The sequence below is a fragment of the Lissotriton helveticus genome, chromosome 5_1 (genome assembly GCF_964261635.1).
Source record: "Lissotriton helveticus chromosome 5_1, aLisHel1.1, whole genome shotgun sequence".
Classification (NCBI taxonomy): domain Eukaryota; kingdom Metazoa; phylum Chordata; class Amphibia; order Caudata; family Salamandridae; genus Lissotriton; species Lissotriton helveticus.
In genome coordinates this window covers 46185973-46200712 of record NC_136065.1, presented here as the reverse complement: position 1 = coordinate 46200712, position 14740 = coordinate 46185973, and the positions used below count along the sequence as shown (strand labels likewise).

Sequence of the window (14740 nt, the reverse complement as noted above, 5' to 3'; positions counted from 1 at the left end):
CCCTCTGTAGAGCAAAATATGGTTCCCAACATCATGAAAAGCAAATGATGCAAGACAGGAAGTAACAATTTTCAGACAAAATGTGTAACTGAAGTACTCTACCTTGACTGGATTTGTGCTTGCCCTTACCCTTGTTTTAATGCGATTTCACATACCTTTTCCCTTCTGGAGTGTGTCTGAAATAGCAACGATAAATGTGTTACTTGTGGAGATTCAATACAGACTGTTGCCAATTTTTAAAGGCAACCATTCAAGAGATGTTCCACGTTTGAATATTTTGACAACTGTGCTAGAGTGTAATGCTCTAAATTCAAGCAATTCACAAAAATATAAGAACAATGTTAAAAATTATGAGGATGAAAATGTCACAACACAATAATCATCTGACAATTTGAATTAAACAGAACAATTAAATCTGCATTTGGAACATTATATGAAAAACAACTGTGTGGCCAGCTCTTCAGCTGTGTAAAAAGTTTGCATTGGTGCATAAAAGTGATCTTCATATTAACAAGAATAAATAACTGAAATATAATTTTGATGTTATGCATCATTTTCGTGAAGCAAAAACAGTCGAAAAGTTTGATAAATCGGGGCCTAAGATGCTAATGAGCTGACTTGAGGAGGAAAGAAATGCTATACTTAAAGTTGGATTAAAATGTAAATCCTGAAATACTTGGCATCAAGTCAGCTAATAAACACAGCATCATTATGCAATACCCAAAGGAAGAAGCCAGATTAGGGTTTCAAATTATACCATACTAGAGGTGTATGATGGCCAAATCATTACACCAGTCACTCAGTCTCCGGAGATACAGCATTCTCAATGGCCTCTCCTCTGCCATAGGGTCACATCCTTCTCATGTCTCACCTCCAGGTGCAAGAACTCAGTCAAAGTGCCAGCATGAATTAGAAATCCCTTTGGAATGCAATTCATATATAAAACACTAATTCTTCATAAGGACTTTCTGGGAATATTAAATCCCACAAGATGAGGTCAGGGACACAGTGGAACTCTAACATTTGATTCACTTATGAATATCACATTCAAAGCCACTAAGAATAGGAAATATATTTTAAAATATTTATAATAAACTTCTAAGCTAGATCATAAAATATGAATGGTACTGAAACAGAATCCAAAAATAAATGCAAAGATGCAATTTATGCACATCAAAAACAGCAAGAAAAATTCTAACATTTGTATTATGTCTTTATCATCCTGGGACAGTCAGCTATGCTTCGGAGCCCAGGTCCAATCTGTTGCAGCAACTTGTTTTGGGAAAATAAAAACCATCAGGAAATGTATCAACTGCCTGCCATATGCCACACGCTATACAGTAGTCCATGCTTTAATAACTTCCCGTTTGGACTTCACAAGTGGGTTATATCTCGCCCTCTCCCTAGGATTGATTCGCAAACTACAGATAGTACAGAACGCTGCTGCTCGCTTAATCTGTGGTACCCCACTCAGACAACATATTTTTCCCTCTCTGAGCCAACTTCATTGGCTTCCCATCACTAAGCGATTTGAATTCAAGGTTCTAACACTGGCGTTTTGGGCGGGCAAGGGGCTGGGGCCCGCCTATCTCAGAAGAAGACTCCGCCCCTAAGCTCAGTCCAGATCGCTACGGTCTAACACCCAATGCCAATTGATCACACCCAGATTTAAAAAAGCAATATCCGGTGGAAAATCCTCTGAGGTGGGTGCCACTAAATGCTGGAACAAACTCCCCACGCACCTACGGCATATTCAGATGGAACCTCTGTTTCCTAAAGCCATTAAAACCTGGCTATTTAGCCGGACTAGACCAGCCTGATGCACCTGTTCTCCTCACTGTCTGCTACAGCGCCGGAACACCCTGTTGGGGTAGCTGCGCACTTAACAAGTGCCTATAATAATAACTGCCTTATGCTTTATTGAGATTTATACTATCTTTGCTTACGCAGTAGATAGTAAATTGTGCCTGAGATTCTAAGCTGATTCACCCAACATGCTTATGATTTATTTATAAAATAGCAAGTTAGCTATTTCCTGTCATGAATTAGAAGCATGTAGGAGAAAGGAACATAAACACTGACCAGCTGTAATGTATTTCCCCCTCTTTTGCCTCCAACTGAGGATTGGGCTACTCACTGGATTAACATTTGCCTCTATAGCTATGTCTGGAAGGCTCTCTCTATTTATGATATGATATCTGATATTCTATTGTATACTACTTGCATTTCTTTATCTTATCCTACTTTTTATTTTGTAAGCAATTACAGGATTTTAAGATTTTAAAGCAAGAATTGAACAAGACAAGAATGGCAGAAAATGTGCCAACTCATTTATCATAGAGATAGAATACAGTCAACAATCATAGACATTCCTGGATAGCAGGTACCTATGGTGCTGACATTTCTAGTATTCCTAAACAACAGCTTTATAACATCACAGACTCTATAAAGGAAATAGCAAAGATTGGAAAATGCCCAAAAGTTGAATTCCTAGAGTCTGAAAGGACAAAATGATTTCAAATAGAAACGTCTGAACGTGAATAGTCATAGTGTTCCTGGCACATCCTCTAACACCTTTAAGCCACTGGGCAGCACCTGATGGACCTATTAGCTATCACTGCAGGAAGCCTGGAGGTAAAGAAAAAGAGTTTTCAAAGTTGGAACCGGATTCTGGAGCAGTGACTTTTACCTCTTGGGCTGTGGTTGGCCAGACAAACTCATTCCTTGCACCTTAGAAGAGGGTGGGTTCTACTTGTTTGTCATGATGGATTCTCACACTTCGCATGTTAACAGTCCTATAGATATAGTTGTACTTTGATAATTTGAACATTACAGAGCTTGAGCTTTGGCACTGCTGACACATTGTTACTTCTCAATATAGGTTCCTTGTCTCCATACAGCACACACGCGAAGCAATGTACGACTATACTTGTGTATTTTTAATTACTGGAAGTGTCATTGACAACTCTGTAATGGTCATCAATGCTCAATGTTGGTTATTATCCTTTCGGTTTGGACATTTAAAGAATTAAATACTTTAAACAATCTCTATGCATCTCTTATTTTATTGGGTTGATATGTGGCATAAAAGCCTCATAACTCATCAATTGCAATGGCCATGGCTTCCCTGGTGGATGGCTACAGTTCCTAATTTGAAAAACATCCGAATTCTTCAGTGCACCTCCTGACTGATTGTTAAACTGAAGATAGAGTACTCTACAGAGAGGTATTTATTTATTTAACCTGTTCATAAGAATTTTAGGATTTAAATAAATACCTACAGAAGTTGAAGTTTATAAAATAAAAATAACTGTCTGTAAGACATATGGAGTTGTTACTATATGTACTCAGCTATGAGTGGATTTACGTTTTGTGGACTGTGATGTATCGCATACATTTTCTGAGAAGAAACATTGTCTAAATGCAGCTATTCTCTAAATGTGGCTAACTATGACAGGATGGCCCAAAGACAGGCAGGCACCAGACTAAGGTTCTCAACCATGGGAATCACTTTTAAGTCAGAGGGTAGGACATGATTGACAGGGTGGTGCCAGTTTATAATAATTTTTAATAGTTTCCATTATCTCCACATTGTAAATTACAGCTCCCGGTGTTTTCCTCGTACATACTGTAGGTGACCAGGAAGAAAGTCTTGTACAACAAGCCTCATGAATGCCAAGTTTACTAGGTTATGGAAATGCTTATTTTATATATATAGGCAATGCATATTTAAGACAGAGAGTCCTCAGACCAATTCAGATGGAAAATGTAAAATATATTCACAAAGAGGAAGTGTCTTACATAATCAAAAGACGGGATTGGAAGGTTTCATAAGAAAACTGTAGAACACATAAAGTGAGGTCAATACATCAAGACTGTAGAGGAAAACAACATAATATTGGTACCATTTTCTTTTGCTATGATCTTAAGCAAGAAAACAATAAAAATGTATTTTGTATTCTTTGAACTCTCATAACCGAATCTTAAATTTCAGTTCGTATTTCTTAAACTGTTAATATATTTCTAGGCAATATTCCAGAGTCATAGTATCAAGGAAGAAGTATTTCAAACTATGACAACTTTAGACAACAAGCCAGTAAAGTTCCTGATTACAATGCCACAAAACAGTTTCCAGGCTTAAACTGGGATAGAGGATTTACTATGTACATTGGCAGCAAAATGCCACTGGAAGAGATCATAATTCATCCAATGCGTCTATATTAGAAGGTAATTTATAGCACTCACCTTTTTCTTTTTGGAGATTGTCTGTGTACCCAAAAACATGTATTATGAACTCATTGAATTTTATTTTTCATAAAATGTATTTATTATTACTCAATTTAAATACATACCTCTTGCTTTAATTAAATCACCTATCAGATAAATATAGAGAAGTAAATGTTAATATTGTTTTGAGTACGTGCAATTTATTTCTACATTGCCTGATGGTGAAAGTAACCAGATTAAGGACAACAGACAGTGGCTAGTACTAGCTATCTGGATGGTGTTTCCAAGTGTTCCAACTACTTTTTGGAAAATGTCAGAAATATCATATATCCATAAGATATATTGTTTCGCATAGTCAAAGATAGTTTATGCATTTCAAACTGACCTATAACATTCACATTCATTATACGTTAAAACAACTATCCCTCAATCATTTCAATAACTTTTTAAAAGTGTATGAAATCAAGTTGCCTAGCACTATGCTGGTTAGGGGTCTTTGAAAAGTAATACGTTTATTGCAGATTATAAATGTCTTAAAAAATATCTAATATACAATATGTTGCAATCTTTCAAACCTAAAAACTATTTTGTTTAAAACCAAATAATTATTTGGAAATTCATTCTTTTGATATGTCTGCTCAGATAGCCTATAATAGATTATGAATTTCATAATGAGCATTTCTGGAGATTTTGAAAATGGAGCAGAAGTGTCTAATTGCAGTGAAATCACTTGGTGACAATCTTGGTGTTTTCTACTGCTGTGTAGATTGGGAATTGACTTTGTTACTGTGTAGTGCACTTCTGTTTTAGTATAAAGGAGACATAGTCTAGAACATAGCCCCTCTGTAGAGCAAAATATAGTTCCCAACATCATGAAAAGCAAATGATGCAAGACAGGAAGTAACAATTTTCAGACAAAATGTGTAACTGAAGTACTCTACCTTGACTGGAATTGTGCTTGCCCTCACCCTTGTTTTAATGCGATTTCACATACCTTTTTCCTTCTGGAGAGTGTCTGAAATAGCAACGATAAATGTGTTACTTGTGGAGATTCAATACAGACTGTTGCCAATTTTTAAAGGCAACCATTCAAGAGATGTTCCACGTTTGAATATTTTGACAACTGTGCTAGAGTGTAATGCTTTAAATTCAAGCAATTCACAAAAATATAAGAACAATGTTAAAAATTATGAGGATGAAAATGTCACAACACAATCATCATCTGACAATTTGAATTAAACAGAACAATTAAATCTGCATTTGGAACATTATATGAAAAACAACCATGTGGCCAGCTCTTCAGCTGTGTCAAAACTTTGCATTGGTGCATAAAAATGATCTTCATATTAACAAGAATAAATAACGGAAATATAATTTTGATGCTTTGCATCATTTTCGTGAAGAAAAAACAGTCGAAAAGTTTGATAAATCTGGGCCTAAGATGCAAATGAGCTGACTTGAGGAGGAAGGAAATGCTATACTTAAAGTTGGATTGAAATGTAAATCCTGAAATACTTGGCATCAAGTCAGCTAATAAACACAGCAGCATTATGCAATACACAAAGGAAGAAGCCACATTAGGGTTTCAAATTATACCATCCTAGACGTGTATGAGGGCCAAATCATTACACAAGTCACTCAGTCTCCAGAGATGCAGCATTCTCAATGGCCTCTCCTCTGCCATAGGGTCACATCCTTCTCATGTCTCACCTCCAAGTGCAAGAACTCAGTCAAAGTGCCAGCATGAATTAGAAATCCCTTCTGAATGCAATTCATATATAAAACACTAATTCTTCATAAGTACTTTCTGGGAATATTAAATCCCACAAGATGAGGTCAGGGACACAGTGGAACTCTAACATGTGATTCACTTATCAATATCACATTCAAAGCCACTAAGAATAGGAAATATATTTTAAAATATTCATAATAAACTTCTAAGCTAGATCATAAAATATGAATGGTACTGAAACAGAATCTAAAAATAAATGCAAAGATGCAATTTATGCACATCAAAAACAGCAAGAAAAATTCTAACATTTGTATTATGTCTTTATCATCCTGGGACAGTCAGCTATGCTTCGGAGCCCAGGTCCAATCTGTTGGAGCAACTTGTTTTGGGAAAATAAAAACCATCAGGAAATGTATCAACTACCTGCCGGATGCCACACGCTATACAGAAGTCCATGCTTTAATAACTTCCCATTTGGACTACACAAGTGGGTTATATCTCGCCCTCTCCCTAGGATTGATGCGCAGACTACAGATAGTACAAAACGCTGCTGCCCGTTTAATCTGTGGTACCCCACTCAGACAACATATTTCTCCCTCTGAGCCAACTTCATTGGCTTCCCATCGCTAAGCGATTTGAATTCAAGGTTCTAAAACTGGCGTTTCGGGCGGGCAAGGGGCTGGGGCCCGCCTATCTCAGAAGAAGACTCCGCCCCTATGCTCAGTCCAGATCGCTACGGTTTAACACCCAATTCCAATTGATCACACCCAGATTTAAAAAAGCAAGATCCGGTGGAAAATCCTTTGAGGTGGGTGCCACTAAATGCTGGAACAAACTCCCCATGCACCTATGGCATATTCAAAGGGAACCTCTGTTTCCTAAAGCCCTAACAACCTGGCTATTTAGCCGTCCGGACTAGACCAGCCTGATGCTCCTGATCTCCTCAGTGTCTGCTACAGCGCCGGAACACACCGTTGGGGTAGCTGCGCACTTAACAAGTGCCTATAATAATAACTGCCTTATGCTTTTTTGAGATTTATGCTATCTTTGCTTAAGCAGTAGATAGTAAATTGTGCCTGAGATTCTAAGCTGATTCACCCAGCATGCTTATGATTTATTTATAAAATAGCAAGTTAGCTATTTCCTGTCATGAATTAGAAGCATGTAGGAGAAAGGAACATAAACACTGACCTGCTGTAATGTATTTCCCCCTCTGTCGCCTCCAACTGAGGATTGGGCTTCACACTGGATTAACATTTGCCTCTATAGCTATGTCTGGAAGGCTCTCTATATTTATGATATGATATCTGATATTCTATTGCATACTACTTGCATTTTTTATCTTATCCTACTTTTTATTTTGTAAGCAATAACAGGATTTTAAGATTTGAAAGCAAGAATTGAACAAGACAAGAATGGCAGGAAATGTGCCAACTCATTTATCATAGAGATAGAATACAGTCAACAATCATAGACATTCCTGGATAGCAGGTACCTATGATGCTGACATTTCTAGTATTCCTAAACAACAGCTCTATAACATCACAGACTCTATAAAGGAAATAGCAAAGATTGGAAAATGCCCAAAAGTTGAATTCCTAGAGTCTGAAAGGACAAAATGATTTAAAATAGAAACGTCTGAACGTGAATAGTCATAGTGTTCCTGAAACATCCTCTAACACCTTTAAGCCACTGGGCAGCACCTGATGGACCTATTAGCTATCACTGCAGGAAGCCTGGAGGTAAAGAAAAAGAGTTTTCAAAGTTGGAACCGGATTCTGGAGCAGTGACTTTTACCTCTTTGGCTGTGCTTGGCCAGACAAACTCATTCCTTGCACCTTAGAAGAGGGTGGGTTCTACTTGTTTGTCATGATGGATTCTCACACTTCGCATGTTTACAGTCCTATAGATAAAGTTGTACTTTGATAATTTGAACATTACAGAGCTTGAGCTTTGGCACTGCTGACACATTGTTCCTTCTAGAAATAGGTTACTTGTCTCCATACAGCACACGCGAAGCAATGTACTACAATACGTGTGTATTTTTAATTACTGGAAGTGTCATTGACAACTCTGTAATGGTCATCAATGCTCAATGTTGGTTATTATACTTTCGGTTTGGACATTTAAAGAATTAAATACTTAAAACAATTTCTATGCATCTCTTATTTTATTGGGTTGATATGTGGCATAAAAGCCTCATAACTCATCAATTGCAATGGCCTTGGCTTCCCTGGTGGATGGCTACTGTTCCTTTTTTTTTTTATTTTTTTTTTAAATGTTTTTATTGAAATGTTTCCCCTTTCCCCCCCCCCCTGAGATGTGGACAGGGCACAATAACATTCATTACAGCGCAAAATCATGAAATGGGAATTATACAAAGCATTAAAGTCAAAAATAATATCAAATCATACATAATTCTTCCAAGACAGATCATATATACCAAATATACACAGACTTCTATATACTTCGTTCTCGATTTCCCTGCCCCCCCCTAGTAAAACAGTAATCAGTAATCGGGACCTTGTTTCCAACGGACGAGAGGCTCCCATATTTGTAGACCAAGTTTCTTGCCATTCCTCCCCCTCCTCGCATATATAGCTAATTCTAGCTTTTGAACAGATAGTATCTTCCCCAACCATTGATGATATGTAGGAGGGTTAGGATCCAACCAAGCCGAGGCAACTACTAGTCTGAGAATAGCCAATGCTACAAATAGAAACTTTTCATTACCCACGTGTGTCTCAGGGTTGACTCCTAATAACATTACAGCTGGATTTAGTTCTATTGTAGTTGCTAATACATTCTGTAAAAATTGCTCAATATCTCGTTTTATACTATTTAAGTGTGGACAGAGTGAAAAGATATGTAATAGGTCCGCCCCCGGACTACCACATCTGAAGCAGGTGGTTCCCGTAGAGCCCCCCCATTGAGCAATTTTCCCAGGCGTATAATAGAGATGGAATAGGGTCTTATAGTGTTGAGCCTGTAATGATGATGAACACAACAATTTTCTTCCCATCTCTAATGAATCTGAGAAAATATCCCTATTTATATCCAAATCTACAGACCACCTGTTGATCCATTTCTCCATATCATCTTTCTTTAACATTGTCATCTCAAGATAGAATCTCTTAATGGTACAATCCGAGCCTGTCTCTATAATATCCATCAATATATTTCTATCAAACCCCAAGGGCCCTCCTTTCCTGTTTATTAAACAACTCCTTATTTGAAGGTATTTAAAAAAGTGTTTTGTATCTAGGGTATATTGAGCCTGTAGCTCAACAAATTGTAAAATACCTTGGGGACCCTGAATGTCTCCAATCTTTCTTATCCCCCGCATCTCCCAGTCTTGGAATACAACTCCCGAAAAAACCATACTAGGGAGTGAGGGGTTGTTTTTGAGTCTAGTGTAAAAATTATATTTCCCAAATCCTATCTTTTTTGATATTCCCTTCCAGACATTGTGCGCAGCCATTAGGATCTTGAACCGTGTTCTTTTATAATAACTTTCCTCAGTGAATCTCAAGAATATATTTTCCGCGTTTTTACCTAAAACCAAACCATAAATTGCAAGTGATCCAGCATTGTCCCAGTCATCTATATCAGCCCCCCCTACCAATCCCAACATGTTTTGGAATGCGGCGGCCCAATAATACACTTTTAGATCTGGTAAGGACCAGCCACCACGCTCCCGCGGTAGAGACATATATCTCAGTGCTCTACGTGTTTTTCCTTTAGCCCAGACGAAGCGGTTGATCATTTGTTCACATATTTTAAACCACTTGTTTTCGAATAAGAGTGGGATGGCCCTGAATATATACAAAAATTTTGGCAATATCATAATTTTAATAATATTGATCCGGCCTACTAGTGATAAGTGTAGATTTTCATACCGGTCCAGGTCCTTCTTTGTTTTGCTTATTATTGGGACAATATTATTTTCTACCAAATTATTTAGATCAGCTGATATTTTTATTCCGAGGTAGGTCCCCGCCTGAACCACACGATTATCATCACACGTGGTCGCTGAATTTTTAATAATCTGAGTCTTGGAGGCATTTAGAGCGTACCCAGATATCCGTCCAAATCTGCGGGCCTCTTCCTCTATATAAACAGTTGCCTCTGTGGGGTTTGGTGTTATCACCACCACGTCATCAGCATAAGCCAAGATCTTACATGGTCCCAGCAATGTCGGCAGCGGAGTTATCTCTGGACAAAGCTCTAGTTTACGGATCAGTGGATCCATATACATGGCAAATAGTAATGGGGAGCATGGGCACCCCTGCCGTGTACCCCTTTTAATTAAAAATTGGCCTGTAGTCCCCCCATTGACTCTTAAAGCCGCAACCGGTTCTTTATATAAAGTTTGCAGTGCTTTAATAAACCCACCCCTAAGTCCAACTCTAGCCAAAGTATACCACAAATAGTCCCAGGAGACCCGATCAAACGCTTTTTCAGCGTCCAACAGCATCGCTGCCATCGGGTCCCCTGTGACTTCGGTGGCATCCAATAATGTTATTACTTTCCTAGTATGATGGGTCGTTCCTCTACCAGGAATGAAGCAATGTTGGGTATAATAAACTAATGAACTTATCACTTCTGCGAATCTCATTGCCAACAATTTGGAGTATATTTTGGTATCATTGTTCATTAATGTAATGGGGCAATAAGACCCAGGCTCATCCTCCGGCTTGCCCTTTTTAAGAATCAGGACAATGTCTGCACCCCCCCAAGACTTTGGTATAGACTGCCCGAGCTGTGCAAATTGAATCACTCTAGTTAACTCTTGAGCAAGCACTCCCCAGAAAGTTTTATAAAATTCTAGAGGTATCTGGTCGGGACCAGCAGCCTTACCTGAGGGGAGTTTACCCATGGCTTCCTTAACCTCTTCCATTTCTAGCTGAGTTTCTAATCTTTCTGCTTCTTCATCCGAGACCCTCTCGATTGGTATATTCTCCAAGTAATCGCTAATCTCTTCCCTACTACAGGAGTGTTGGTGATCATAAAGGGTCTGATAAAATTTCCTGAATACTTCCCTAATTTCTTCAGGGCCAGTTTGTATATTGCCATTTTCATCTCTAATTTGCCTGACCGTCCCTGCTGCCGCTATCTGCCTAGTACGCATGGCCAGTACATGCCCAACTTTTTCATTGTATTCATAACATTTCTCCCTACGAATTGTATAATGTACTGCCGCTTTTTTTGCCAGATCCCCTTCCGCCTCGCTTTTAACTTTTACTAAATCTATCAGATATTGCTCAACTGGGTCCCCTCTGATGAGACAGTTATTAAGTTGTTCTTCTGCTTCTGAGACGGCTCTCTCTAACTCCCTTTGCAGTGCCCCTTCCAATTTGCGTTTATGAATGCTGTAACTACATGTCTCTCCTCGGACGCCTGCCTTAAAAGCATCCCATATGACTCCCACCGATGCCGTTCCTTTATTATAATAAAAAAACTCAGTGATCCATTTCGACATATGTAGTACATAATCCTCTTCTAAAAGAAGTCTTCTTTCAAAAGTCCATACCCGATTAGGTCTTTTTCCTCCTTCTAACTTTAGTTCCAAAATTAATGGGTTGTGATCACTCAAGATTCTTGGCAATCTATCGATCTTGACCCTTGACATTAGATTGTTAGAAACCATAAAATAGTCGAGCCTAACACAAACTTGGTGTGGTGCAGAATAGTAAGTATATCCTTTCTGTTGTAGTCTAATTGTGCCCCAAACATCATTCAGATTATTATTACACAGGAGATGGACAAGTGCCTTATGGACTCTTTTCTTACGGCCTTTATAACATCTATTTTGACCAGTTCCTAACCCGTCAGCCCCATTGATATTGAGATCTCCTCCTATAATAACCTGTGGGGGCCAAGCAGCTAACTCAGAATCTATAAACTGTAACACCTCCGGATCATCCTGCGTGGATCCGTAAACTGACACCATCGTTGTCCAAACCCCATCTATCTCTATCTCTACCATGGCCCATCTTCCCCATTTGTCCTCTAATTTTCTCCCTATTATCAAATTCTTACTCCTTGACAAAATGGCAACTCCTCTATTTTTAGCACCTTTTTTAGAACTAACTATGAGCTGGTAGCCCAGCTGATTCAGACAAAACTCCTGGGTACTCATTATGTGCGTTTCTTGCAAAAAAATAAAATCTACATTCATCTGGCGTAATCGAGCGCCTATCTTATACCTCTTTTGGACATCATTTAAGCCGCACACATTCCATGTTACAAACCTAAGTGTCATTGCTAATTTTCCCGAAACCGTTGACTGCCTGATCACTTGACATTATTTTAACGAAATTTATCTTCAATACAGCTGATACATTCAATGCGTAGAACTTAATTTCAATACTCCCTTCCTTAACATCCTGCCACTGAAACACTTTTTCCATCATATGTCCATCCTGACCCCTACAAATGTCAATACCCTTGTGCCCTGTCCCTGAATTCTCCCTCCCCCACCCCAGAATTCCCACCCTCGTAGTCCCTCCCCCCCTACGGGCAAATAGGTCCATAAGACCTATGTCTGGCCGACGTTTGCCACCAGGTTATCTCGCCCCCCCCCCCTGAATTTCCTTAACGATATACATTATTCAGAATGCTCACTAACATAGAATCAAAGCTATCCGTATATACTATGATTCAGAGTTTTTTAGCAGTAGCTGCTACCCATTAGGCAATGGGTTTTACACTTTAGAGAGGCATATCCACCAATTTGAGCAACATTAGAAAATTATACAGCATACAAAAAAAAAAACCCTCTCAAGAATAAATATATTGCAAGAAAAAAGGAATATACAAAGGAGTTAGCAGTTAGCTACACTACTATACAACCACCCTTCAATTAAGAGTTTATAACAAATAGGGTTAGAGATCCGATTACTCCTACTACCTTGCTTTTCTTTGCTTTTTTGTTTCTTGCATAGTATGTTACTTTTTACAGGGTATATTTTTGACAGGTCCAGCTTGTATATCTTGGACCTCCAGAGTACCACGTGAAGACTTTTGACGGCCCCTATTCTCTCTCAAATAGGTGAGATATTCTTGCGCCATGATTTCAGAATAAAAAACTCTGAAGTTACCCTCTAGCCCGACTTTCAAACGTGCCGGAAATAAAAGATAAGCCTCATAGCCTATATTTTGAAACGGGGTAATGAGCTGTCTCATCCGCCACCTTCTTTCCACGGTGGCGTGGCAGAAATCAGGCCGGGCAAAAAACTCAATTTCCTTATAGGAACGTTTAGACTGTGGTTTTGCCTTATTAATTATTTCTTCGCGCAAAAGAAAGTTACCAACATAAAGCAGTATTGCCCGGGGCTGGCCCTGCGAATCCTTTCGTATCAATGGGAATCGATGCGCTCTTTGAATCTCGTGTTCCCAATCCCATGAGGCCAGATCAGGGAATGCACCTTTCATCAAATCAATAACAAAAGCTCTAACATCCCCCCCTCTTTCCCCTCTTGAATTCCAATTAATCTAATATTATTCCGCCTTTGTCTATTTTCGAAGTCCTCTAGCTTCCAGAGCATATCAGCGGTTGTCTTATCCTTATCATCACCAGCATCTTTCATCTTCACAAAATCGTCTTCCAGTTTGCTTGTTCTGACCTCGAGCTCAGATACTCTCCCGACCATGTCCTCGTACAATTTGTTAACCTTCTGCAGAGAGGATTGTATCTTTCTGTTTGCATGCCTGGCCCTCCTGCTTGATCTCTGGCTCTCAGCGCGTGCCTCAGTTTGGATTTGCTTTAAGGTCGAAAACAAGACTTCAAAGTTTGAGGCGCCCCTTTCAGAGCCCCCCTCAGCTCCATGAGAGGTAAACTCCTGAACCCTTGTTTCCGTGTTTACAAATACTCCAGTCTGAGTTATTCCGCACTCTGCTGTGTTATCCCAAATTAATTTTTTTACAACTGGTTTCACTTGTCTTCTGCGAGGTGCTTTAGATTCATTCCTGCGGCTTGGGTTGCCATTTTTACCCTTATATACAGAGACATTATCTTTTGACTTCCTAAGCTCCTCTCTGAAACCTTTTTTAACTTTTGGTCTTACTTTTGGTCTTACCACTCTTTGTACTGTCTCCTGCGCCAATGAGTCAGTATCACTGTCTGAAATGGTCGAAACGTTCCCAAGTCCGGATATATCAGTTTCTGAACCTGAACCCAAGCCTTCCACAGAATCTGAGATGCCCAATTCTGAACTGCTTGTTTCGCTTCCAACAAGCTCCTCCTCGTCTTCTTCATTGTCTGCTTCATCATTCCCAGTGAAGAAGATCTCTTCACCAGGGGATGCCAAAGATGGCTCTGGAATACTTTGTATGTGTTTTATGTTGCCAGTAGCCGTGTTTGTATCCACTAAGATATGACTGTTTGACATTGATGGATCCAGTACCTCCTGTACTTGCGCTTGTGTCTGCCTTTCCATAGCCTGCATTCCTCCATTGTTTCCACAGGGGACGGCATTCACACCCTCATTCACAACACTGCCCACTGCGCCAGGACCAGAATCTCTAATTGTATGTAGGACTAAGGATAGGACTGCCACATTGTTTCCTTCCTTTGTTAAAGTAGTGTCTGCATCAGGCTCCTGGCCCTTTAAATCCATAGGCCCGCCCCCTTCTGCAGTCGCTGAAAGGACGTCCGCTCCCTCCGATTCTGTAACCTCACTTCCTGTAGGAGGCTCCGCCAGGCTGCCTGCAATTTCGGCACCCACCACATCTTCGTTGGCCCCAGTGAGAGCGACAGCCGCTGCAATGCTTTGCAGT

At 39.4% G+C, this 14740-nt stretch overlaps 1 protein-coding gene across 1 annotated transcript in view; it reads right to left on the bottom strand.

The window, feature by feature from the left end:
- The window catches only part of LOC144752376 (butyrophilin subfamily 3 member A1-like), a 493909-nt gene that overhangs the window by 228464 nt on the left and 250705 nt on the right, over positions 1 to 14740 (bottom strand). The window contains exons 14-17 of the mRNA XM_078640312.1: positions 13956 to 13997; positions 5222 to 5242; positions 4246 to 4266; positions 156 to 176 (exon numbers count right to left, since the gene is read on the bottom strand). Of these exons, the coding sequence (XP_078496438.1) occupies positions 156 to 176; positions 4246 to 4266; positions 5222 to 5242; positions 13956 to 13997 (105 nt within the window). The remainder of the gene's footprint in view (positions 1 to 155; positions 177 to 4245; positions 4267 to 5221; positions 5243 to 13955; positions 13998 to 14740) is intronic.